Raw genomic sequence first — 25537 nt, 5'->3', positions numbered from 1 at the left:
CAGCACCGCCCGCGGAGTCTCGTTAGCCTTGGGCCTCCTCGCCAGCACTCTATGGGCCCCTTCCAGCTTCAGGGGCCCCTGGAAGGACCCCGCTCCCATCAGCGTGTTCAACATGGTGACCACATAGGCCCCCACGTCCGGCCCCTCCGGGAGGCCCAGAATCCGCAGATTCTTCCGCCTCGACCGATTCTCTATCTCCTCGAACCGCTCCTGCCATTTCTTGTGGAGCGCCTCGTGCGCCTCCACCTTTACCACCAGGCCTAAGATCTCGTCCTCATTGTCAGAGATCTTTTGTCGAGCCTCGCGGATCGCCACTCCTGGGCCGTCTGTGTCTCCAGCAGCTTATCAATAGACGCCTTCATCGGCCCTAGCAGGTCCATTTTAATCTCTCTGAAGCAGCACTGGATACCCTCCTGCTGCTCTTCCGCCCACTGCATCCACGCTGCCTGGTCCCTGCCCGCCGCCATTTTGTCCTTCTTCCCTCGCAGCTTCTTCGGGTCCACCACTACCTTTTTTGTCACCCCGCTCCTAGTTGAAGCCATATACTGATGGGGAGCTGTTGTAGACTCCTTCCCACACCGGGAAACGTCGAAAAAGTGCCGTTTGGGGCCCTGAAAAGAGCCCAAAAGTCAGTTTTTGTGGGAGCCGGCGAATGTGCGACTTAGCTCCGCATAGCCGCAACCGGAAGTCAATCATGACCATCTTCAAGTTACTGCAGTAACTACTGCTGTTGGCCACAGGGAAGGTCAACACAAGAACCCTCCTTAATCGCCTCTCTCTGTGTCTGAAGAACTTCCCCAGAGTTGCAATGTGGATTCCGCCCACTAAGGGGCACAACAGACATGGGGCTGGATTCTCCGCCGTCGGGATGCTCCGTTTTGCTGCAATGCTCCACCCCACCCTCAGCAAGCTCCCCGCTGGAGTGGAGCCAAACTATGGAACAAACGGGAATCTGTTAAACCTCTGCCACTTGCAGGGCAGATCCAAGGTCATCCCATCCTCTTGTCACTGAACTACAGTATACAGACAATGCGTCTGCGCACATATAAACTGTGCTCTGAGCCATCATCAACACCTTGGCTGAGGTGTGCGAGAGCCTTACACTAAACATCCATAAGACAAAGGTCTTCTACCAATCTGGCCCTACTATACATCACACAGATCCCCATCCCCCACCAGCTTATCAAAATGCGAGGTCTTGGACAATGTGGACCACTTTCCTGACCTTGGGAGACTACTGTCGACAAAGGCAGACATTGACGATAAGGTTCAGTGTATCAGTGTTGCAGTTGGTTGCCTGAGGAAGAGGTTTTGAAGACCAGGACCTCAGATCCAGCACTCGGCTCATGGTCAGAGCAGTAGTGATAGTTGCCCTCCTATATGGCTCAGAGACGTGGACTATGTACAACAGGCAGCTCAAAACCGTGGTGAAGAACAACCAGCGCTGACTCCACAAGATACTGCAAAGTCATTGGCAGGATGGGCACACCAACATCAATGTTCTCGCTCAGCCAACATCCCCAGCATCGAAGCATTGACCACAGTTCCGCTGTGCGGGTCACATCATGCACATGCCTGACACAAGACTCCCAAAACAAGCGTTCTTCTCGGAGGTTGGACATGGCAAACGAGCCCCAGGAGGGCAGAGGAAATGCTTCAAGGACACCCTCGAAGTCTCCTTGAAAAGATGCAACATTCCCACCAACACCTGGGAATCACTGGCCCAAAACCGTCCGAAGTCGAGGCAAAGCCCCTGGGAAGGGTCTGGACACCTCAAGTTTCATCACCAAGAGCAGTGTGAAGGCAAGCGTCGACACTGAAAGGAGTGCATAGCAACACGGGCACCCCAACCATCATCTGTCCCACCCGTGGCAGAAACAGTAGGCCACGCATTGGATTCTTCATTCACCTGGGAACTCATAATTTGCGTGAGAGCAAGTCATCCTCAGCTCCGATGGACTGCCTAAGAAGACGGTAGAAGTGAGGCGATATGGACACTGGGTAATCTCAGTTAGTTTTCTCTCTCCAATTGAATATCCTTCGAACATTCATTTACTTGAAATAAAGTCACATTGGCAAAGTACTTGAGGCTTTTGTTGGCCAGTTGCCCATCTGATTCCCAAAATTGTTGCTTCTTCCCATTTCTCCCCATGAATTGAAGCTCCAGTCTTATAGTTGGGCTCTTCCACCATTCGTTTCAGTGCTACCAATTTTCCCTGGTCACCTGCCCAAGCCTAATTGTTGCCACTTTTAACTATTTCCCTGCCAGTGACATGTTCCTGATTTAGCCAAGTCCCAATGCTGCATACTCCTCTTCCTGTACACTTGTCACCTTTTCACCTGTTGGCTGACTCTTCCTACTGCTTTTCTGAGTTGCAAGGCTACTCATTCGTGCTGAAGAGTTCAAGTCCTGGCTGATTGCTTCTTCCTCTACACACTCATGCCCCAATGCTGCCAACTTTGCCCATCTGCCCAAGTCCTGTTGCTAACAAAATCACATTCTATGCAACTGCATGCTTGAAAATTGTATCTTATCATCATTTTCTCAGCAGACTGAGTCAACAATTAAGAAAAATATGGTCCTTAGTTCGCCTGGCATTGCAACAGAAGATTGATTCAGAAAAAGGACTGATATCATAATGATATCTTCCTGTAGCATAACACACAGCTGACGCAATTCATTTCTGTCTGAGACACCACTTTTTTCTTCTTCACAATGTAAATTTGATGGGCCAATTAGGAGCAGAGCACTCAAACAAATAATGCTCGGAAATGTGCTCAATGATTAATTTTTTGCGGAATAATAATTGGAAATCTACAAAAGGAGCCTGTAATGACTGATCTCTTCAGTGAGGTTTCTAGTTCACACTGATTCACCTCAAATAATCTCTGCCATAATTTTTTGATTTACTGGTCTGCATAGAAATATCACCACTAAATTGATGGAGAGGAAAGCAGTGACCATTTAATTAAAAAAAAATCTTTTTGAAACTGATTGGATTATGTGATGTGTTACAATGGTACTGGTGGTAATAATAACATAATAATTACCATAATTTCCCATTAGTCTCCTGAATAATGGAGATTGTATACAGTGGCCTGAGGGTTTTGATTATTCTACCACAAAACATACATATAGCGAACCTAATTGTGTCGAGGAATTGCGGAGAGACAAAAGATACAACATGAGGACCACCTTGGAGAGGTAACTAACAAAGCTTTCTTGAAGAAAAAGCTTTTCGTCTGATGGCGGGTTCTCTCGCCCTCATAGAATATAGAACATACAGTGCAGAAGGAGGCCATTTGGCCAATCGAGTCTGCACCGACCCACTTAAGCCCTCACTTCCACCCTATCCCTGTAACCCAATCACCCCATGTAACCTTTTTGGACACGAAGGGCAATTTATCATGGCCAATCCACCTAATCTGCATATCCTTGGACTGTGGGAAGAAACCGGAGCACCTGGAGGAGACGGGGAGAACGTGCAGACTCCGCACAGACAGTGACCCAGCAGGGAATCGAACCTGGGACCCTGGCTCTTTGAAGCCACAGTGCTAACTACTATGCTACCGTGCTACCCCTTTTTCTCTATTGCAACCGTACTTGCCTCTAACTCAAATTTTTGCAGAAGTTTCAAACTGTGGGCCCCTTTCTTTGTTTCAGTTTTTTCTCCCTCAAATTTTCCTGTACCACTGAAACTTGGATGTGATGATATGGGTAGGTGAATTGACAACATATGAATGAGGGGCAATAAGAATAGGAAATGCTGGAAAGACTCAGCAGGTCAGACAGCATGTGAAGACAAAAAATGTTTCAGGTCAATGATCTTCCATCAGAACTGGGAAAAGTTAGAAATATAACAAATTTGAAGCAAACAAAAAGGGAGAGGTAAGAAGAGCAAAAGGGAAGGTGTGAAAGTGTGGAAGATGGGAGAGATTAAGATGGTGCACAGTCATAGGGTGTGGTCTGGAGGTAATTTTAAAAATGTGTTTAGAGGGCACGTGAATGGCAGAATAACGAGCTGCTGCCTTCCAAAAGCAGAAACTAGAGAAAAATGTGACCAGGACCAAAACTTACAAGGAAAAATAAATAAAATAGGAATAGAGATTATGATCTGGAATTGGTGAACTGTTATTTTTTGTTGGTCAAAATGTTGTTCTTATTGATAGACATGATGTTCTCTTTGCATGGTGATGTTCCCCTGCATATTGATCTATCACCAAACTGTATTGCTACCTTAAGCTTTAATCTGTTTGGACTGAACACCAAGTTCTTTTGGTAATTAAGAAGTTGTTGCTTGAATTGTTTGGACTTCTTGTTGCTGAACTTTAAAGTATTTCATTTGTAGCAAAGGCAATTATGCGGTTTTCTGTGCACCTATCCTGCGAACACAGTTACGAATGCCTTGGTGAGATATGAAATTTGCTGTGTATGATCAGGGCCCTAAGGTTTGGTGGTTGTTGAGATGTTATACTGAGGATACACATACCGCTCCCAATGACTGGCTAAATATAAGTGTAGCGCACAAAGACTCCATGAGACGAATAGAGTGAAGTCGGTGAGGCTTTATTAAGTGTGTCTGTTCCCCCGCAGCTCGATAGTAAACTGGCCTGCGGGGGAAGACTCCGGCTTCTTATACTCCGCCTTCAGGGCGGAGCTTGAGGTCAACGGCCAACCAGGACCCGGGATCTGTCAGCCAATTACATTAGGGCTTCCAGTCCCACATGACCCCCAATACATACTACCACATTCACCCCTTGTCAAAAATGAACCCGGCGGGGTGATGCTTCGTATGGTGGTAAGGGTTTACAGGGCTGGTCCTGGGAGGACAAAACATTCACATGGCAATACAGTATTGGACAATTTCGTCCTGTTGCAACTATTTACAGAGGGTATAGGAAGAAAAGCAAAATGTTCTTGTGAACAGTCCATATTTGTTTTACATCGACGCCACGAGTCGGTCGGGCGGTCTGGTCGTCCGTGTCGATCGCCTCGGCCCCGGCGGTGGTGGTGGTGCTTGTACTAGTGTTGTCGCCTCCAGGAGCCGTACAGTTTCAGCTCGGGTTTGATTCTTGGTCGGTGCTGAGGGGAGGGGAACCGATCCTGCTGGGAAGGGGGCGGTCGCGGGGTGCGGCGGTGGCAGGAAGGGGGGGGGTTGGGTTGATGGTGTCGGGGGGGTGTGCGTGTTGCCAGCGGGCACCAGATCCCGCAGGGAGACCGTGTCCTGTCGGCCGTCGGGGTACTCCACGTAGGCGTACTGGGGGTTCGCGTGGAGGAGGTGAACCCTTTCGACCAACGGGTCCGCCTTATGTGCCCGCACATGCTTTCGGAGCAGGATGGGTCCTGGGGCCGCCAGCCAGGTCGGCAGCGACGTTCCAGAGGAGGACCTCCTAGGGAAGACAAGGAGACGCTCATGTGGCCTTTGATTAGTGCTCGTACATAATAACGACCGGATGGAATGGAGAGCGTCCGGGAGGACCTCCTGCCACCTTGAAACTGGGAGGTCCCTGGACCGTAGGGCCAGTAGGACGGCCTTCCAGACCGTGCCATTCTCCCTTTCTACTTGCCCGTTCCCCCGGGGGTTGTAGCTGGTCGTCCTGCTTGAGGCTATGCCCTTGCTGAGCAGGAACTGGCGCAGCTCGTCACTCATGAAAGAGGACCCCCTGTCGCTGTGGACGTATGCGGGGTAACCGAACAGCGTGAAGATGCTGTTCAGGGCTTTAATGACTGTGGCCGCGGTCATGCCAGAGCAGGGAATGGCAAAAGGGAAGCGGGAGTATTCGTCCACTACATTAAGAAAATATGCGTTGCGGTCGGTGGAGGGGAGGGGCCCTTTGAAATCGAGACTGAGGCGTTCAAAGGGGCGGGAAGCCTTAATCAGGTGCGCTCCATCTGGCCTGAAAAAATGCGGCTTGCATTCCGCGCAGATGTGGCAGTCCCTTGTGACTGTACGGACCTCCTCTAAAGAGTATGGGAGATTGCGGGACTTGATGAAGTGGTAAAACCGAGTGACCCCCGGGTGGCAGAGGTCCTCGTGGAGGGTTTGGAGGCGGTTAATTTGTGCGTTGGCACATGTGCCGCGGGATAGGGCATCGGACGGCTCGTTCAGCTTTCGGGGACGATACAAAATCTCATAGTTGAAGGTGGAGAGCTCGATCCTCCACCTTAAGATTTTGTCGTTTTTGATTTTGCCCCGCTGTGCACTATCGAACATGAAGGCTACCGACCGTTGGTCGGTGAGGAGAGTGAATCTCCTGCCGGCCAGGTAATGCCTCCAATGTCGCACAGCTTCCACTATGGCTTGGGCTTCCTTTTCTACTGAAGAGTGGCGGATTTCTGAGGCGTGGAGGGTCCGGGAGAAAAAGGCCACGGGTCTGCCCGCTTGGTTAAGGGTGGCTGCTAGAGCTACGTCGGAGGCGTCGCTCTCGACCTGGAAGGGGAGGGACTCGTCGATGGTGCGCATCGTGGCCTTTGCGATATCCGCTTTGATGCGGCTGAAGGCCTGGCAAGCCTCTGTCGACAGAGGGAAGGTCGTGGTCTGTATTAGGGGGCGGGCCTTGTCTGCGTACTGGGGGACCCACTGGGCGTAGTACGAAAAGAACCCCAGGCAGCGTTTCAGGGCTTTTGGGCAGTGTGGGAGGGGAAATTCCATGAGTGCGCGCATGCGTTCGGGGTCGGGGCCTATTATCCCATTGCGCACTACGTAGCCCAGAATGGCTAGCCGGTCGGTGCTAAAAACGCACTTGTCCTCGTTGTATGTGAGGTTCAAGGCTTTGGCAGTCTGGAGGAATTTTTGGAGGTTGGCGTCGTGGTCCTGCTGATCGTGGCCGCAGATGGTTACATTGTCGAGATACGGGAACGTGACCCGCAACCCATGTTGATCAACCATTCGGTCCATCTCCCGTTGGAAGACCGAGACCCCGTTTGTGACGCCAAAAGGGACCCGTAGGAAATGGTATAATCGCCCGTCTGCCTCGAAGGCTGTGTACTTGCGGTCACTTGGGCGGATGGGGAGCTGATGGTTGGCGGACTTGAGGTCCACGGTGGAGAAGACTTTATATTGGGCAATCCGATTGACCATGTCGGATATGCGGGGGAGAGGGTACGCGTCTAGTTGTGTGTACCTGTTGATGGTCTGGCTATAGTCAATGACCATCCTTTGTTTCTCCCCTGTCTTCACTACTACCACCTGCGCTCTCCAGGGACTATTACTGGCCTGGATTATGCCCTCCTTTAGTAGCCGCTGGACTTCGGACCGAATGAAGGTCCGGTCCTGGGCGCTGTACCGTTTGCTCCTAGTGGCGACGGGTTTGCAATCCGGGGTGAGGTTCGCAAACAAGGACGGGGGTTGCACCTTGAGGGTTGCGAGGCCGCAGATAGTGAGTGGGGGTATGGGGCCGCCGAATTTGAACGTAAGGCTCTGTAGTTGCATTGGAAATCTAATCCCAGCAAGGTGGGGGCACAGAGTTGGGGAAGGACGTTTAGTTTGTAGTTTTTGAACTCCCTCCCCTGCACCGTTAGGGTAACTATGCAGAATCCCCGGATCTGTACGGAGTGGGATCCTGCAGCTAGGCAAATCTTTTGTGCGCTGGGATAGGTGGTCAAGGAACAGCGTCTTACCGTGTCGGGGTGTATAAAGCTTTCCGTGCTCCCGGAGTCGACTAGGCATGGCATCTCGTGGCCGTTTATTAGTACCGTTGTCGTCGTCGTCTGGAGTGTCCGGGGCCGGGCTTGATCGAGCGTAATCGAAGCGAGCCGTGGTTGTAGTAGTGGAGTGGGGTCCGTTGTTGCCGTCCAAGATGGCGGCGGGGATGAATAAAATGGCCGCCCCCATACATCGCACGTGGCTGGGGGTCACAAGGTGGCGGCGGGGGTGGACAAAATGGCCGCCCCCATGCGTCATACAGGTCTGGGGCGGTCCAAGATGGCGGCGCCCCTCCTCCCCTCGTGGTGGCCGGGGCCCAAAATGGGGGCGTCTGCGGGTCACACATCGGCGCCCCTCCTCCCCTCGTGGTGGCCGGGACCCAAAATGGCGGCGTCTGCGGGTCGCACATGGTGTGCTGGGGGGGCTGGGGAACGCTAGGACCGCGAGCGCTAGGACCGCGCGGAGCTCCCTCACCGGGGACAGCGGTGGTCGGGGCCCAAGCCGGCGGCGCCGGCGGGTCAGGCGTGGGGCCGCGAGCGCTGGGACCGTGCGGAGCTCCCTCGCCAGGGACAGCGGTGGTCGGGGCCCAAGTAGGTGGCGCTGGCGGGTCAGGCGTGGAGCACGGGGTGGGGGTTAGGGTGGCGTTAGGGACGCGGAAAACTCCCTCCTCTCCATGGAGAGTGTTGGCCGGGACCCTAAGCGGTAGCGCCGGCGGCGGGTCATGCATGGGCTGCGGGGAGGGGGGTTGGGGAGCGTAGGCGGCATGCAGGGCTCCCAGTTCTCCCGGGACCGCGGTGGTCGGGACCCAGAGCGGCTGCGCCTGCAGGTCGTACATGGCGTGCTGGGGGGGATGGGGCGCGTAAACTGCTTGCAGGGCTCCCTGTGTTCCCGGGACGGCGGCGACCTCGCGGGACCAGCACACAACCGCATAATGGCCCTTTTTCCCGCAGCTTTTGCAGATAGCTGCGCGGGCCGGGCAGCGCTGTCGGGGGTGTTTCGCCTGGCCGCAGAAATAACAGCGGGTGCCCCCGGTGCGACTCGGCGTTTGGACCGCGCAAGCCTGTGGGGTGTCCGGGGGGGGGGGGGGGGTAGGGGGTTTGCCGCGACGGGTACGTACGGGGCCCAATGGGTTGCCGCGCGGTCGGGGCCGTAGGCGCGGGTATTACGCGCGGCCACGTCTAGGGAGGCTGCTAAGGCCCGTGCCTCTGAGAGTCCTAGCGAATCTTTTTCTAGAAGTCTTTGGCGGATTTGGGAGGATTGCATACCTGCCAGAAAAGCATCGCGCATTAACATGTCCGTGTGTTCGTTTGCGTTCACCGACGGGCAGCTGCAGGCTCGTCCCAAAATCAGCAGCGCGGCGTAGAACTCGTCCATCGATTCTCCGGGAGCTTGCCGTCTCGTCGCGAGCTGGTAGCGAGCGTAGATTTGGTTAACTGGGCGAGCGTAGAGACTTCTCAGTGCTGCGAACGCCGTCTGGAAATCGTCCGAGTCTTCGATGAGGGAGAAAATCTCCGTGCTCACCCTTGAGTGCAGGACCTGCAGTTTTTGGTCTTCTGAGACTCGGCCGGTGGTTGTTCTGAGGTAGGCCTCGAAGCAAGTCTGCCAGTGCTTGAAGGCTGCTGCCGCGTTCATTGCGTGGGGGCTGATCCTCAGGCATTCCGGAATGATCCTGAGCTCCATAGTCCTTTTTAGGCACGCTTAATAAATTGTAGCGCACAAAGACTCCATGAGACGAATAGAGTGAAGTCGATGAGGCTTTATTAAGCGTGACTGTTCCCCCGCAGCTCGATAGTAAACTGGCCTGCGGGGGAAGACTCCGGCTTCTTATACTCCGCCTTCAGGGCGGAGCTTGAGGTCAACGGCCAACCAGGACCCGGGATCTGTCAGCCAATGACATTAGGGCTTCCAGTCCCACATGACCCCCAATACATACTACCACAATAAGTATATGTAAAAGCCTGGAGACCTGAAGAGAGAGATAAATAACTCCTAATAAAAATGAAAATTTGTCTTGCAAACATTGGACTCAATCCTCCTAAAAGGTTTCTGAGCATGGTCTCTGGCAGGAAGAGAGGTGCGATTCCCACCGGGTGATTCACCTCAATCCAGATTGCAATCAAACCCATACAGAAATTGTTTTGGAGGTTGGGGTGAATGAACTACGCCCTGAATAAGGGGTGTGCGGGACCTGAAGATGCCGGCAGGTCTGGCTCCTCAGAGAACGGTGGAACATTTTAAAAGAGCGCCCCATATCCGACTAATGCTCAGGCCACAGCTCCCCCCCCCCCCCCCCCCGCCCCCCAGGGTAAACATCAGACCCCCCCCTCCCCACAATTGCCGGCATCAGAAGGAATACAGTAAGAGGTTTGGCATGGTTCTGACAGAATTCAGATCTTTTCATTCAAGCAGTGTGGCAGGATCTCTTTGTCTCAAAGTAGGGCATCCAGACAACTCTGTAAAGCAGGTATTCCCGAGTGCCAAATGTATTTTAACAGTGGTTTGAGAGTTGAGTTTTCTTCTGTTATTTGAGTGGGATTACTGTATTCACTGTATTGATTAGCATTGTTTTTACCAGCCTCCCTGAACAGGCGCCGGAATGTGGCGACTAGGGGCTTTTCACAGTAACTTCATTTGAAGCCTACTTGTGGCAATAAGCGATTTTCATTCATTCATTTCATTTCAATTGTAAGCTATTTTCTGGTGTGATGTTAAAGATATTCTAATACCGTGTTAGTAATAAAGTTTGTTTTAAAATAACATATCCCTATTTCTTCATGAAATCTCTCCAGGATCAAGGTAACCTTCCATCACAGCATTACAAAATTAAAATTAAATATTGGGGTTTCTGACCAGTATCCTAGCCACTGTTGGCGTCTGGTCCCAGGCTGTAATAAAATGCCATGCCTGTGATCACCAGGGGCTACTATGGTCTCCGAACCCCCTAGCACGGTCATTTCACCTGGTGTCTGTTTGTGGAGACCAGTCGTGATTTGCGCTGGCTTCACACTGCGCTGGCAGGTGGGAGAATTGCAGGAGCCAGGAGAATACGGCTAAAATAGCTCCTGCATATTTAAATGAGGATTTAAATATGCTAATCTGGTTCACATCCAGTGAGGGCTTCAAACAGATCATTTCAGCTGCAGCAGGCCAGGAGCATTGGAAGCAGTTTTGGCGCTGGGTGCAAATCCCATTTTGCGCCTCTCCCGATAAAGTGGGATTTGCGCCGGGCGCAACGCGGCTGGAGAATTGCCCCCAGTGTTTGAGGAAGATATTGTTGTTCTTTTAGAATGATTTAAGTATCTTTAAGAAAAATTGATGATGTTTATGTTTACCTTCACCTCGACGAGCACTTTTCATTTCATACTTACGGTTTCGGCTCAAGCAATTCAGATATAGCCCAAGTAGATGTAGACTCTGTTCTGTCCCAGACACAGAACACCTTCCTGCACCATATTTTCCCATTTCCCACATCAGACATTTTGTGGAATCCTCAGAGCGATTTTAGTTGCAGGTTTGCATGACAAACCCCAGTCCTAAATGCACTGCACATATCACATGCCAATTATTTTTTTGCTTATAAATTTAGTATACCCAATTCTTTTTTTCCAATTAAGGGGCAATTTAACATGTCCAACCCACCTACCCTGCACATCTTTTGGGGTTGTGGGGTTGAGACCCACGCAGAGAGTGCAGAGAATGTGCAAACACCACACAGACAGTGACCCAGGGCCGGGATCGAACCTGGGTCCTCAGCGCTGTGAGACAGCAGTGCTAACCCCTGTACCACCATGCTGCTCTCATGTGCCAATTATAACGACAATTCACTTTTACTTCGGCTTTTATAATGCTGATAGTTAATGGGAGCCTATCACTGTGTCAGCAAGGTTACTGGCCTCTGACTCGGCCAACACCAGGAAAATGACCATGAAAATGGCAGGCACTTAAAGATCCAATTAACTCATCAATGTTCTTGATGGATGGAATCTGTTACCACTACTGCATGTGACTCCAGTTCAACACTGTGCAACTAGCTCTTAAAAACCACAAGGATAGGCAACAAATAAATACTGCTTACCCGCTATCACCCACTACCCATGAATACATTATTTTTTTAAATTATGAACAAATACTGGCTGCAACTCACCGGGAGTGTATCCCCAAGGCTCGTAATAGGAAGGAAACACACCCAAATGACAGCCACGTACAAACTCTTCGTAATCCAAAGGGAGCAATGGGCTGGTGGATGACAGAAACTCTGGATGAAAGATGACCTGGAGGATGAACAAAAGCCATTTAGAAAGTAGCCGAGGCAAAGATTCCACCATAAGCCTCCCTTGGTGTTTCAGTGGGAAATTGTATCTTGAGTGGAGCAGGCCAAAGAGTTCCAAGATTTGTTGCGTCTTAGCTGATCTCATCCAGCGCTGCAGTGGGGAAACTGCAATTAATGTCAAAGACTCTGGGTCAATGGGAAATTAGCAGGGTTGCTAATAAATGAATGCTTTTGGAAGTGCCAGCTGCATAACAGCAAAAGACAGAAGCTGGTTCAACTGTGATGATTGCACAGTCTAATGTCTTGTCAACAATCACTATTCGAGCTTTGTACATGATGAATTACATTGAAGCAACAAGGGTGAGATGGGTAAAGGCAACCACCATAAATGAGCATCGTTATGAAAAGACAGGACGGTAAGAGCATATAAGAAGAAAATTCAGAGAATAAAAGAAATTGCGCCCAAAGTCAATGGACATTTGGTTGGTCTATCAAATTTTCTGTCACGCCCATGATGATTCACACCATGGGTACGTCCATAAATACCCGCCCATAGATTCTGTCACTGTAACATTCTATTATTTAGAAAAGGACTTGTCTCTACCTGCTCCCTAATCTCATCATGGTTGTGCTTTTGGGAACTCAATTAAACCAATACATGAATTGTCTGCATCACTGTTACTGAATTCTATCTAGTGTCTCCAGTGAGTACATCAGGTAAAGACTCTTCATATAAATTTCTAAAGAAAAGCACATTTATGCACACAACAATTTATTAATTTCAATTGTCATAATGCACAAGGGGATGAGGTGCAAAACAATACCTGGTTGCTAAATGTACTTTCTCCATTGAGCAAACAGGTTCACATCGATAACAACTATCCTGGGACCACTGACACTCAAGTTTATTTGACTAGAAATTGTCAGTCTACCGCTTTTATGAGCTTATTATCAGGGGCTGGTTTAGCACAGTGGGCTAAACAGCTGGCTTGTATTGCAAAACAATGCCAGCAGCGCCTCCCCGAACAGGCGCCGGAATGTGGCGACTAGGGGCTTTTCACAGTAACTTCATTGAAGCCTACTTGTGACAATAAGCGATTATTATTATTATTATGAGCCACTCCATCTGTGTTGGAAATTCATTAAGAATTTATTGTAGTAACCAAGAAAAGTAGTGACCATACCTTAACTCTGTCACTCATGCTATTAAACAACCCAATCCTTCGGACCGCCTTGAGAATGAGATCATTGGAATCATCCAGCATGTTATGTGTACAAATAGGAGGCAGTGAACGGCGCTGTTCATCAAAAAGATATTTGTGTGTCAGGGGAGTAAAAATGATAAGAACTCCGTCAAAGAAATTTTAATTATAACACTGAATTGTTCCTTTCCACAATTGACACACATCAGGTTTTATTCGTTTGTGTAGATAATTTATTTGATTGAACTCATGTGGATGGTCCTCCATGAAATTAAGGCCCTTCCAAACTCTTCTTTGCACATTTGCCTTCCCAACCTATCTGTAGTAACCAGTCTTATTTCCATTTTACATCAACTCTCTCTGTTCTGATGGGTCTGCGCACACATCCATCACACGTATATAGTTTCCAGGTAGTGTCACTGTGAGTGACTTTCAATATTTGCTGCGACAGATCAGTGAGCGTGCTGCTCATCTGACACTGGTCATGCGAAGACAAACTATTTTCAAGTCAGGCCTCACTTGCTTGGGGTCAGGGAGCTCAAACTGCTTGTTGAGAACTAATGAACAGCTTGTCAATCTGGCAAATCAGGTGACTTCATAAGCGACACAGAAAACATATTAGTGGCCATTTTGTGAGTGGTTCCATTAGGAACTGTTGAGTGGGCTACTTAATCTACTGTTAATGGATGAAGCATGTGTGATGCACACTCTGCTACTGGTTGTAAATGGACCCTACAAACAGTGTAAGGTTCCTATTTATATAGTGAGGTCGTAGTGTCCTGGGAAACATTACTGGTCTCCCAATTGTGGGCCTGCCTAAAAGTCTCAGATGGCCAAATTTTAAAGATGATTTTTAACTTCTGTTTTCGAGATAAACAAACCAATTGGAAATTACCCACCCCGAGGCTTTTCTTATTCATCCCAGGAGCACTCAAGAATCCAATTGTGACACCAGTCATGTCACTCCGACGCTGACCAGTGTTTCTAACTGTATGTTTTACTGCATTTATTCATTGTGCTTTTTTTCTTGTTAAAACTTCAAGTGATAAAGCTTGAAGAATGGTGACTACAGAAAAGGGCATTCACGAGTTTCTCTGCGAAAGAACTTACCTGAGTAGCATATATGGCTCTCTTCATCATAGTGAAGTCCTCCCGATCCAAAATGGAGTTTATATTGGGCATCTCACCTCTGAAACCAAATGAACACTTCTTCAATAGTCTATCCCATACAACATTACTGTTTTAAAATTCAATATTTCTCATAAATAATGCTGCAATTTTTTTTCAATTCTAAATTTATTTAGCGGGGTGATGAATTTATATACTGATTAAGGGGAGGGCCTTATGGGTGGGAGAACAGAACACTTTTCCTATTATTTTTATTTGTAATCCACTGTCAGCACATCAGGTCAAACATAACATGGAGTGAATGCAGAGTAAGCCTCCTATTCTCCCCCACTCACCAATGTGCATTATCTTAAATCACAGCACGGCAATCCAATTCCATCATTGTTAAATTTACCTTTTCCTCCGCCAACTAGGGTGAAGTTGGAAATGTTTTGCTTGTTTTATCGATACCTTATTTTTATCCCATCAGTCTGATTTGGATTAAAACCCAGGCTCCAGAATGAACTGAGTGTTGATCCATCATGTCACCGTTTGCAAACAATGCTACTTTCTAGTTGACTGCATGGCAGCTTTCCACAATTGTTTTAAAGTACTGCCTGGGACACATTACTCCTGCACTCACCAACTTGAACACACAAAACAAAATTGATTTAGAATAATACTCACACTTATTTTCCACTTCGTCGCATCTTAAAGAACCTCACAAAATAAACAGCTTTTTGGGCAATGAGATCAGGTAAGCAAATCCAGACAACATTTTGCACTAATAATTTACCCCAAACGGTAATGAGATAAATTACGAATTTATCTGTTGTGGTAGTATTGGGTAGGAGTTGGTCAAGACACTCGGTTAATTCGTTGCTCTATTCCAAATTGTGTTTTGGGAACTTTAATATATACTTGAAGAGGAAGACACATTTCCGACCAACAGATTACATATCCAATAATGCAGCACTTACTTAGTACTGCATTGGAGTACTAGCCCATTTGCTGAGCACCAACCTAGAAATGGAGCTTCTGTCAACCCAGGAGTAAGAATGCTGGCAACTGAGCTGAGCTGACACATCTTTATTAATACTCAGAAAGACAAAAATAATTAAAAACAGGGATATAATAAAAAAAGTGTCCAATTTGTTTGAACACAATTCCACTACGTAGCATTTGTTATTCTTAAGGATTGTGCTTCCATTGCACACAGAGATACTTACTCCAAGAGTGACTCGTAAAGCTTTTTGCCAAATTTTTCTTTCATCACATTGGCGGTGTCCCTGAAATAAAACATAGGAGATTTCAGATAATTAAAAACTCTCAATCCCGAACTCGCCTGAGCCTGGAGATAGAGTAAAATGATTCGCCTTCTGGTATCAATTTGTACTTGCTGATGATCAATAGACTTTAATAAACTGGTATAAAACATTATAATAATAATAATCTCTATTCATGTCACAAGTAGGCTTACATTAACACTGCAAAGAAGTTACTGTGAGAAGCCCCTCATTCGGGCGCCTATTCGGGTACACGGAGTGAGAATTCAGAATGTCCAATTCACCTAACAAGCACGTCTTTCGGGACTTGTGGGAGAAAACCGGAGCACCCGGAGGAAACCCAAGCAGACACAGGGAGAACATGCAGACTCCGCACAGGCAGTGACCCAAGCCGGGAATCAAACCTGGGACCCTGGCGCTGTGAAGCAACAGTGCTAACCACTGCCCCCCTTAATTTGCCAATGACAATTCCCATTTTTGTGTAACTAGAATTTCGAACTCCACAGTGGCTACACAAATAATGAAGGTTACCTGGAGTGACACATTACAAGTTTTGAAGCTTATGCTAATACCAATAACCTTTCAACTGTATATTAAGTTTTGTACTTGAAGCATACAGTTTACTAAAAACTAATTGTAAGTACATAATTGTTGTAGAATTGTAACAATAACATCAAATTGGGTTATGCACCCAATTTTATAGTGCAAGTATATGGTGATTGCACAATCTAGTCACCCACAAATTGCTTAAAGCATTTTCTGAATTTGTTTTTCATTTAAAATATTTTCTCTCAGCAACCAAAATTTCTTGAGTTCAAAATAAGGGTTGGCTTATTAAAAAAAAACATTTCAGAATTACCTGATTACATTTTATCCCTTGAATCATGTTAGGAAAACCAAGGTAATTTTAAGGGATTTATATTTGTATTTTTAAATATTAGAAATAAGGTATAGTTTTAAGTGGGTTTAATTTAATTTTTCTGTGCCTGGAAGAGTGAACATACAGTTAGATTCATGCTGGACAAAGGTGTTTGTATGCGTGAGGGGTTGGTTAAGTTCCAACTGGGTTTCTATTGTGCTTAGAGAGGGTTACAGTGTGAAAAGTAAACAAATAGCATGAGCATCTGGCCATTGTTTAGCAACTGGAGGTCCTTGTAAAGTAGAAAGCTTTTGAGTTTTAGTTTAGGTAATTTGAGAGCAGTTGGAGATAGGAACCCGGGGAGTGAACATCTCTCAATTCTTCCAGAAGAAAGACTGGACAGGACTGGAGCTTCAAAGGTACGGGCTTCCTAAAGTACACGTTATAGTCCAGGTAACCAGGGAATTGGGAGAGCAAAAGTGCCTAAGATGTCTGAAGTTAAGAGAACAGAGACCAAGGTATTGTTCAGAAGAAGAAAGAGTAAGCAAAGTGTTCTGAGTTAGAGGTAATTACAGTATCGAGGTTTAAAGTCAGACAGCAGACTTCAGAGGTAGATGAAACGTTTGATGTAATTTTAATACAGTTTGGGAGTTGAAAGTTAAAACAATTGTGAGCAGTTTGCACAGCAGTCAAGACAAAATATCCTAAGGGGTAGGTGTGAAATCCTGGACTGGATTTACTATTAAAAGTGGGGCAGAAGCGTTGTTTGAAAATGTAATTTGTAAAACCTGGATTGGATTTCGGTATGCAAACTGCCAAGGGAAAGCATTATTATGAGAGAAGAATTTAAAGCCTGTTTTTGAGTGGAGTTTTGAAACTCTCATGCGAAAAATCACCTGGGGAGATTTGGAGGAGAAGAATACAGACACTCACTTGGGTTTAGAGCAGAATTTGTTCTTGACCACCATCAACTGGCATTCTTAAAAGGGACTTTTTGCTGGCGTGCTTAAAAGGGGCTTTTTGTGTTAATGAGACCATTTTGCTTAAAATGTACTTTGTAATCCAGGTGAACCAGTGTGCCATCTGAGGCACTTAAATGGGTTAGTATAGGAGTACAGAGAGAAAGCTCATCAATTAAGGTGACGGCCAGGGAGATTGTGCAGGTACGGGAGCCAGGGGGTCAATGAGGTGTTTCGGTCCATTTTTGAGGGGCTTTATAAGTTGGAGTCGTCTGAACACGAGCAGGGGATGGTGGAGTTCTTGGAGGAATTAGAGTTTCCTTAGGTGGGGGAGGAGTTGCGGGAAGAAATGGAGCTGCCGATGGGGATGGTAGTGGTCCGCAGGGCCTTGGGAAAGATGCAGACAGGGACCAGTTGGAAGTAGAACATAGGGTGTCCCTGTACTTGGATAATGTGCTGCTATATGTAAGGAATTTGGGCCAGTTATGGGGGACATATTTGGCACCTTGAACAAGTTCGGTTCCTTTATGGGATATAAACTGAATGTTGGGAAAAGCGAGTATTTTCTGGTTAGCCCTGCGAGGGGAGAGGCTGGGCTAGCAGGGCTGTCATTTCGACTGGCAGGGACTAGTTTTCGCTATTTGGGGGTTCAGGTGGCTCGGGACTGGGCGCAACCTCGTAAGTGAAATTTTATGAGCTTGATGAGTTGGGTTAAAGTGGATTTGCAAGGTGGAACAGCCTCCTATTGTCGTTGGCAGGCTGAGTTCAATCTATTAAGATGAATATTTTACCACAATTCGTGTTCTTGTGTCAATGCCTCCCGGTTTTTCTACTGAAGTCGTTTTTTCAGGAACTGGAGTGATTCATAATGGGTTTCATTTGGGTGGGGAGAACTCTTCGCATTCGGAGGGGCGGTGCTACAATGGGAGAGGCTGGTGGGGAAGTTGGCGCTGCTGAACCAGATATATTATTATTGGGCAGTTAATTCGGAGAAGGTGTTAAGAGTGGTTTGGATGAAGATGGAGTCATGGTCCTTTGAAGTGGTGCGTTTGGAGGCGCTGGCGATGGCATCTCTGCCATCTGCTCCAGTGAAATGTTCTTCGGATCCGGTGATGGTCTCCATGTTAAAAGTTTGGCGGCAACTCCATCAGCATTTTAAGTTGAGGGCAGTGTCAAGATGGGCTCCTATCTGTAGGAACCATTTGTGTGAGCCAGTGAAATTGAATGCTACATAATAATAATAATCTTTACTAGTGTCGCAAGTGGGCTTACATTAAAACTACAATGAAGTTACTGTGAAAATCTCCTAGTCGCCACACTACGGTGTCTGTTCGGACGCACTGAGGGAGAATTCAGAATGTCCAATTCACCCAACAAGCACGTCCTTCGGGACTTATGGGAGGAAACCCACACAGATACGGGGAGAACGTGCAGACTCCACACAGATAGTGACCCAAGCCGGGAATTGAACCTGGGTCCCTGGAACTATGAAGCAGAAGTGCGAACCACTGTGCTACCATGCCACCCATATTTAGGGGGTTGAGAGGCAAAGGGCCAGAGAGGGTGAGGGACTTGTTTCTGGAGGGGCACTTTGCCAGTGGGAAGAGTTGATCGAGAAAGCAGACTTGTGGGATTGGATAGGTATTTTCAGCTGCGGGACTTTGTTCGGCAGGCGTTTCTGACACTTCCGGAGACACCGCTGTCTACCTTGATAAAGAGGATACTCTCCTGTGTGGGGTCGGAGGAGGGGGGCCCGTCCAGGATATATGGGCGGATCAAGGGGGAACAGCAGGTTTCGGTGGAAAAAGTGATGGCCAGGTGTGTGGAGGAGCTGGGACCCATCCTGGAGGAGTGGAGAGAGTCCCTGCGTGGGGCCAATGCTCTGTCATTCTGTGTGAGGCTGAGTCTGATCCAGCTAAAGGTGGTGTTGAGGGGACACCTAACCAAGGCCAGGATGAGATTTCTTTTGAATGGGTCGAGGGTAGGTGTGAGCGGTGCTCGAGAAGGCCTTCTCACCATACGCACATGTTCACATGCACCATACCCACCTGCCCAAGCTGGTGGGTTTTTGGGTCTTTTTTTTAATAAATATATTTTATTCAAAGTTTTTGGCCAACCATGACAGTACATTGTGTATCCTTTACACAGTAATATAACAATATAAATAACAATGGCCAGTTTTAAGCAAGAAATAAATAATATATAAACAACATCGAAATTAAAAAACAAAACTAAGTGGCAACTGCCTTGTCCCAAATAAATACTCTCCAAAAATACAATTCAACAGTCCAATATACAATTACCCATAACAACAACCTATACATATTATACTTATACACTAACATCCCTGAGAGTCCTTCTGGTTCCTCCCCCCCCCCCCCCCCCCGGGTTGCTGCTGCTGTCTTCTTCTTTTCCATTCCCTCTATCTTTCTGTGAGGTATTCGACGAACGGTTGCCACCGCCTGGTGAACCCTTGAGCCGATCCCCTTAGGACGAACTTAATCCGTTCCAACTTTATAAACCCTGCCATGTCATTTATCCAGGTCTCCACACCCGGGGGCTTGGCTTCCTTCCACATCAACAGTATCCTGCGCCGGGCTACTAGAGACGCAAAGGCCAAAACATCAGCCTCTGTCGCCTCCTGCACTCCCGGCTCCTCTGCAGCCCCGAATATAGCCAACCCCCAGCTTGGTTCGACCTGGACCCCCACCACCTTCGAAAGCACCTTTGTCACCCCCACCCAAAACCCCTGTAGTGCCGGACACGACCAGAACATATGGGTGTGATTCGCTGGGCTTCTCGAGCATCTCGCACACCTATCCTCTACTCCAAAAAATTTACTGAGCCGTGCTCCAGTCATATGCGCCCTGTGTAACACCTTAAATTGTATCAGGCTTAGCCTGGCACACGAGGACGATGAGTTTACCCTACTTAGGGCATCAGCCCACAGCCCCTCCTCAATCTCCTCCCCCAGCTCCTCTTCCCATTTCCCTTTCAGCTCATCTACCATAATCTCCCCCTCGTCCCTCATTTCCCTATATATGTCTGATACCTTACCGTCCCCCACCCATGTCTTTGAGATCACTCTGTCCTGCACCTCCTGCGTCGGGAGCTGCGGGAATTCCCTCACCTGTTGCCTCGCAAAAGCCCTCAGTTGCATATACCGGAATGCATTCCCTTGGGGCAACCCATATTTTTCGGTCAGTGCTCCCAGACTTGCAAACGTCCCATCTACAAACAGATCTCTCAATTGTGTTACTCCTGCTCTTTGCCATGTTCCAAATCCCCCATCCATTCTCCCCGGAGCAAACCTATGGTTATTTCTTATCGGGGACCACACTGAGGCTCCCGTCTTACCCCTATGTCGTCTCCACTGCCCCCAGATTTTCAGAGTAGCCACCACCACCGGGCTTGTGGTGTATTTCTTTGGTGCGAACGGCAACGGCGCCGTCACCATAGCTTGTAGGCTAGTCCCCCTGCAGGACGCCCTCTCCAATCTCTTCCACGCCGCTCCTTCCTCTTCTCCCATCCACTTACATACCATTGAGACATTGGCAGCCCAGTAGTACTCACTTAGGCTCGGTAGTGCCAGCCCCCCCCTATCCGTACTATGCTGCAGAAATCCCCTCCTCACTCTCGGGGTCTTCCCGGCCCACACAAAACTCATGATATTCTTCTCAATCCTTTTGAAAAAAGCCTTCGTGATCACCACCGGGAGGCACTGAAACACAAAAAGGAACCTCGGGAGGACCACCATTTTAACCGCCTGCACCCTCCCTGCCAGTGACAGGGATACCATGTCCCATCTCTTGAAGTCCTCCTCCATCTGTTCCACCAACCGCGTTAAATTTAACCTATGCAATGTACCCCAATTCTTGGCTATCTGGATCCCCAAGTAGCGAAAGTCCCTTGTTACCTTCCTCAGCGGTAAGTCCTCTATTTCTCTGCTCTGCCCCCCTGGATGCACCACAAACAACTCACTTTTCCCCATGTTCAGTTTATATCCTGAAAATTCTCCAAACTCCCCAAGTATCCGCATTATCTCTGGCATCCCCTCCGCCGGGTCCGCCACATACAACAACAAATCGTCCGCATACAGAGATACCCGGTGTTCTTCTCCTCCCCTGAGAACTCCCCTCCACTTCCTGGAACCCCTCAGTGCTATTGCCAGGGGCTCAATCGCCAGTGCAAACAATAATGGGGACAGAGGACATCCCTGCCTCGTCCCTCTATGGAGCCGAAAATATGCAGACCCCCGTCCATTCGTGACCACGCTCGCCATCGGGGCCCTATACAGCAGCTGTACCCATCTAATATACTCATCTCCAAAGCCAAATCTCCTCAACACCTCCCACAAATAATCCCACTCCACTCTATCAAATGCTTTCTCGGCATCCATCGCCACCACTATCTCCGCTTCCCCCTCTGGTGGGGGCATCATCATTACCCCTAGCAGCCTCCGTATATTCGTATTCAGCTGTCTCCCCTTCACAAACCCAGTTTGGTCCTCATGGACCACCTCCGGGACACAATCCCCTATCCTCATTGCCATTACCTTGGCCAGAATCTTAGCGTCTACATTCAGGAGGGAAATAGGCCTATAGGACCCGCATTGCAGCGGGTCTTTATCGTTACCTCTGACATAGTCGGGGGCAGCTGTCCCCCTTCCCTCGCCTCATTAAAGGTTCTCATCAGTAGCGGGGCGAGCAAGTCCACGTATTTCCTGTAAAATTCAACTGGGAATCCATCCGGTCCCGGAGCCTTCCCCGCCTGCATGCTCCTAATTCCTTTCACTACTTCCTCCATTTTGATCTGTGCTCCCAGTCCCACCCTCTCCTGCTCCTCCACCTTAGGAAATTCCAGCTGGTCCAGAAAACATCATTCTCTCCTTCCCACCCGGGGGCTGAGCTTCATATAACCTTTCATAGAATGCCTTGAACACTCCATTCACTCTCTCCGCTCCCCGCTCCATCTCTCCCTCCTCATCCCTCACTCCCCCTATTTCCCTCGCTGCTCCCCTTTTCCTCAATTGGTGGGCCAGCAACCTGCTCGCCTTCTCCCATATTCGTACTGTACACCCTGTGCCTTCCTCCACTGTGCCTCTGCAGTACCCGTAGTCAGCAAATCAAATTCTACGTGTAGCCTTTGCCTTTCCCTGTACAGTCCCTCCTCCGGTGCCTCCGCATATTGCCTGTCCACCCTCAGAAGTTCTTGCAGCAACCGCTCCCGTTCCCTACTCTCCTGCTTTCCTTTATGTGCCCTGATTGATGTCAGCTCCCCTCTAACCACTGCCTTCAGCGCCTCCCAGACCACTCCCACCTGGACCTCCCCATTATCATTGAGTTCCAAGTACTTTTCAATACACCCCCTCACCCTTAGACACACCCCCTCGTCCGACATTAGTCCCATGTCCATTCTCCAGGGTGGACGCCGTTCTTTTTCCTCCCCTATCTCCAAGTCCACCCAATGTGGAGCGTGATCCGAAATAGCTATGGCCGTATACTCAGTCCCCCTCACCTTCGGGATCAGCGCCCTTCCCAAAACAAAAAAGTCTATTCGCGAATAAACTTTGTGGACATAGGACAAAAACGAAAACTCCTAGGTCTACTAAATCTCCATGGGTCTACTCCTCCCATCTGCTCCATAAAGTCTTTAAGCACCTTGGCTGCTGCCGGCCTCCTTCCAGTCCTGGACCTCGATCTGTCCAGCCCTGGTTCCAGCACAGTGTTAAAATCTCCACCCATTACCAACTTCCCCACCTCTAGGTCCGGGATACATCCTAACATGCGCCTCATAAAGTTGGCATCATCCCAATTCGGGGCATATACGTTCACTAAGACCACCGCCTCCCCCTGTAATTTGCCACTCACCATCACGTATCTGCCCCCACTATCCGCCACTATGGTCTTTGCCTCAAACATTACCCGCTTCCCCACTAATATAGCCACCCCCCTGTTTTTCGCATCTAGCCCCGAATGAAACACCTGCCCCACCCATCCTTTGCGTAGTCTAACCTGGTCTATCAGTTTCAAATGCGTCTCCTGTAACATAACCACATCTGCCTTAAGTTTCTTTAGGTGTGCGAGTACCCGTGCCCTCTTTATCGGCCCGTTCAGCCCTTTCACATTCCAGGTGATCAGCCGGGTTGGGGGGCTTTTTACCCCCCCCTCCCTTGTTGATTAGCCATCCCCTTTTACCCAGCTCCTCACCCGGTTCCCACGCAGCTGTGTCCCCCCCAGGCGGTGCCCCCCCGCCCCGCCCACCCCACCCCATACCAGCTCCCCCTTCTCCCCAGCAGCAGCAACCCAGTAAATCCCCCCCTCCCACCACCCCCGCTAGATCCCCCACTAGCATAGTTACACCCCCCATGTTGCTCCCAGAAGTCAGCAAACTCTGGCTGACCTCGGCTTCCCCCCGTGACCTCGGCTCGCACCGTGCGACGCCCCCTCCTTCCTGCTTCCCTATTCCCGCCATAATTATCATAGCGCGGGAACAAAGCCCGCGCTTCCCTTTTGGCCCCGCCCCCAATGGCTAACGCCCCCAACTCCTCCACCTCCCTTCCTCCCTCCCCCACAACATGTGGAAGAGAGAAAAGTTACCGGGTCGCAGGATTAACAACATAAAAATCATCTCTCCCCCCTTTTTTCCCCCCTCTTCGCTCCACCACTTTGTCTCGAACTTTCTTTCTTAATAACCCATTCATTCCAATTTCTCTTCAACAATAAATGTCCACGCCTCATCCGCCGTTTCAAAGTAGTGGTGCTTCCCTTGATATGTGACCCACAGTCTTGCCGGCTGCAGCATTCCAAATTTGATCTTTTTATGAAGCACCGCCTTGGCCCGATTAAAGCTCGCCCTCCTTCTCGCCACCTCTGCACTCCAGTCTTGATATACGCGGATCACCGCGTTCTCCCATCTACTGCTCCGAGTTTTCTGTGCCCATCTTAGGACCATCTCTCTGTCCTTAAAACGGAGGAATCTCACCACTATGGCTCGAGGAATTTCTCCAGCCCTCGGTCTTCGCGCCATAACTCGATAGGCTCCCTCCACGTCCAGCGGACCCGTCGAGGCCTCCGATCCCATCAACGAGTGCAGCATCGTGCTCACATATGCCCCGACGTCCGCCCCTTCTGTACCTTCAGGAAGACCAAGAATCCTTAAATTCTTCCTCCTCGCATTATTCTCCAGCACCTCCAGCCTTTCCACACATCGTTTATGGTGTGCCTCGTGCATCTCCGCCTTCACCACCAGGCCCTGTATATCGTCCTCGTTCTCGGCAGCCTTTGCCTTCACGACCCGAAGCTCCCGCTCCTGGGTCTTTTGCTCATCTTTTAGCCCTTCAATCGCCTGTAATATCGGGGCCAACAGCTCCTTCTTCATCTCCTTTTTAAGCTCTTCCACGCAGCGTTTCAAAAACTCGTGTTGTTCAGGGCCCCATATTAAACTGCCACCTTCCGACGCTATCTTGGTTTTTGCTTGCCTTCCTTGCCGCTGCTCTAAAGGATCCACCGCAATCCGGCCACTTTCCTCTCCTTTTTCCATCCGTATCCAGGGGGGATTCCCTTCTGGTTTACCGCACAGTGCTTTTAGCCGTTAAAATTGCCGTTGGGGCTCTTATTAAGAGCCCAAAAGTCCGTTCCACCGGGAGCTGCCGAAACGTGCGACTTAGCTGGTCATCGCCGCACCCGGAAGTCTTGGGTCTTTTTTAAAGCACCATATTGACTATCTTGGATGTGGATCTAGAGCCAAGCCCGTTGGCAGCTGCATTTGGGGTGTCGGCCCAGCCGGAGTTGAGGACGGGCATGAGGGCAGAAGCTTTGACATTCGCCTCTTTCCTGGCCCGGAGGTGGAATTTGTTGAGTTGGAGGCAGGTGATACCGCCTAGTAGCGCAACATGGCTGGGTGTTTTGATGCCGTTCTTGTAACTTGAGAAGGTCAAGTTCACGGTGAAGGGTTGATCGATGGGTTCTATCATAGCAGTTGCAGTTTATATTGCATTTTACGGAGCTGATCATTGTTAGCTGTTGGGGGGTGGGTGGGGGAGTGGGTCTTTTGGGTGCTGTGGGTTTTGCTCTTTTCTTTCTTTTTTGTTTTTATGTTGATATTGATGTTATATGTGTTATTGGGGTTGTGATTTGTATAAAATAACAAAAGTTCAATTAAAATATTTATTTTAAAAAAGGCAGACAGAGGCCATGTAGATGTAGT

General features: G+C 48.9%; 1 protein-coding gene across 2 annotated transcripts in view; it reads right to left on the bottom strand.

Moving 5' to 3' along the window:
- The window catches only part of LOC140384553 (glycogen [starch] synthase, muscle-like), a 234218-nt gene that overhangs the window by 89783 nt on the left and 118898 nt on the right, over positions 1-25537 (bottom strand). For both annotated transcript variants that reach the window (XM_072466356.1, XM_072466355.1), the window contains 4 exons: positions 15455-15514; positions 14229-14307; positions 13101-13214; positions 11791-11917 (listed from right to left, as the gene is read on the bottom strand). In XM_072466356.1, the coding sequence (XP_072322457.1) occupies positions 11791-11917; positions 13101-13214; positions 14229-14307; positions 15455-15514 (380 nt within the window). The remainder of the gene's footprint in view (positions 1-11790; positions 11918-13100; positions 13215-14228; positions 14308-15454; positions 15515-25537) is intronic.

The sequence above is a fragment of the Scyliorhinus torazame genome, chromosome 10 (genome assembly GCF_047496885.1).
Source record: "Scyliorhinus torazame isolate Kashiwa2021f chromosome 10, sScyTor2.1, whole genome shotgun sequence".
Lineage (NCBI taxonomy): Eukaryota > Metazoa > Chordata > Chondrichthyes > Carcharhiniformes > Scyliorhinidae > Scyliorhinus > Scyliorhinus torazame.
Note: the sequence above shows the minus strand (reverse complement) of the source record. Positions and strands in the feature narration are given on the sequence as shown.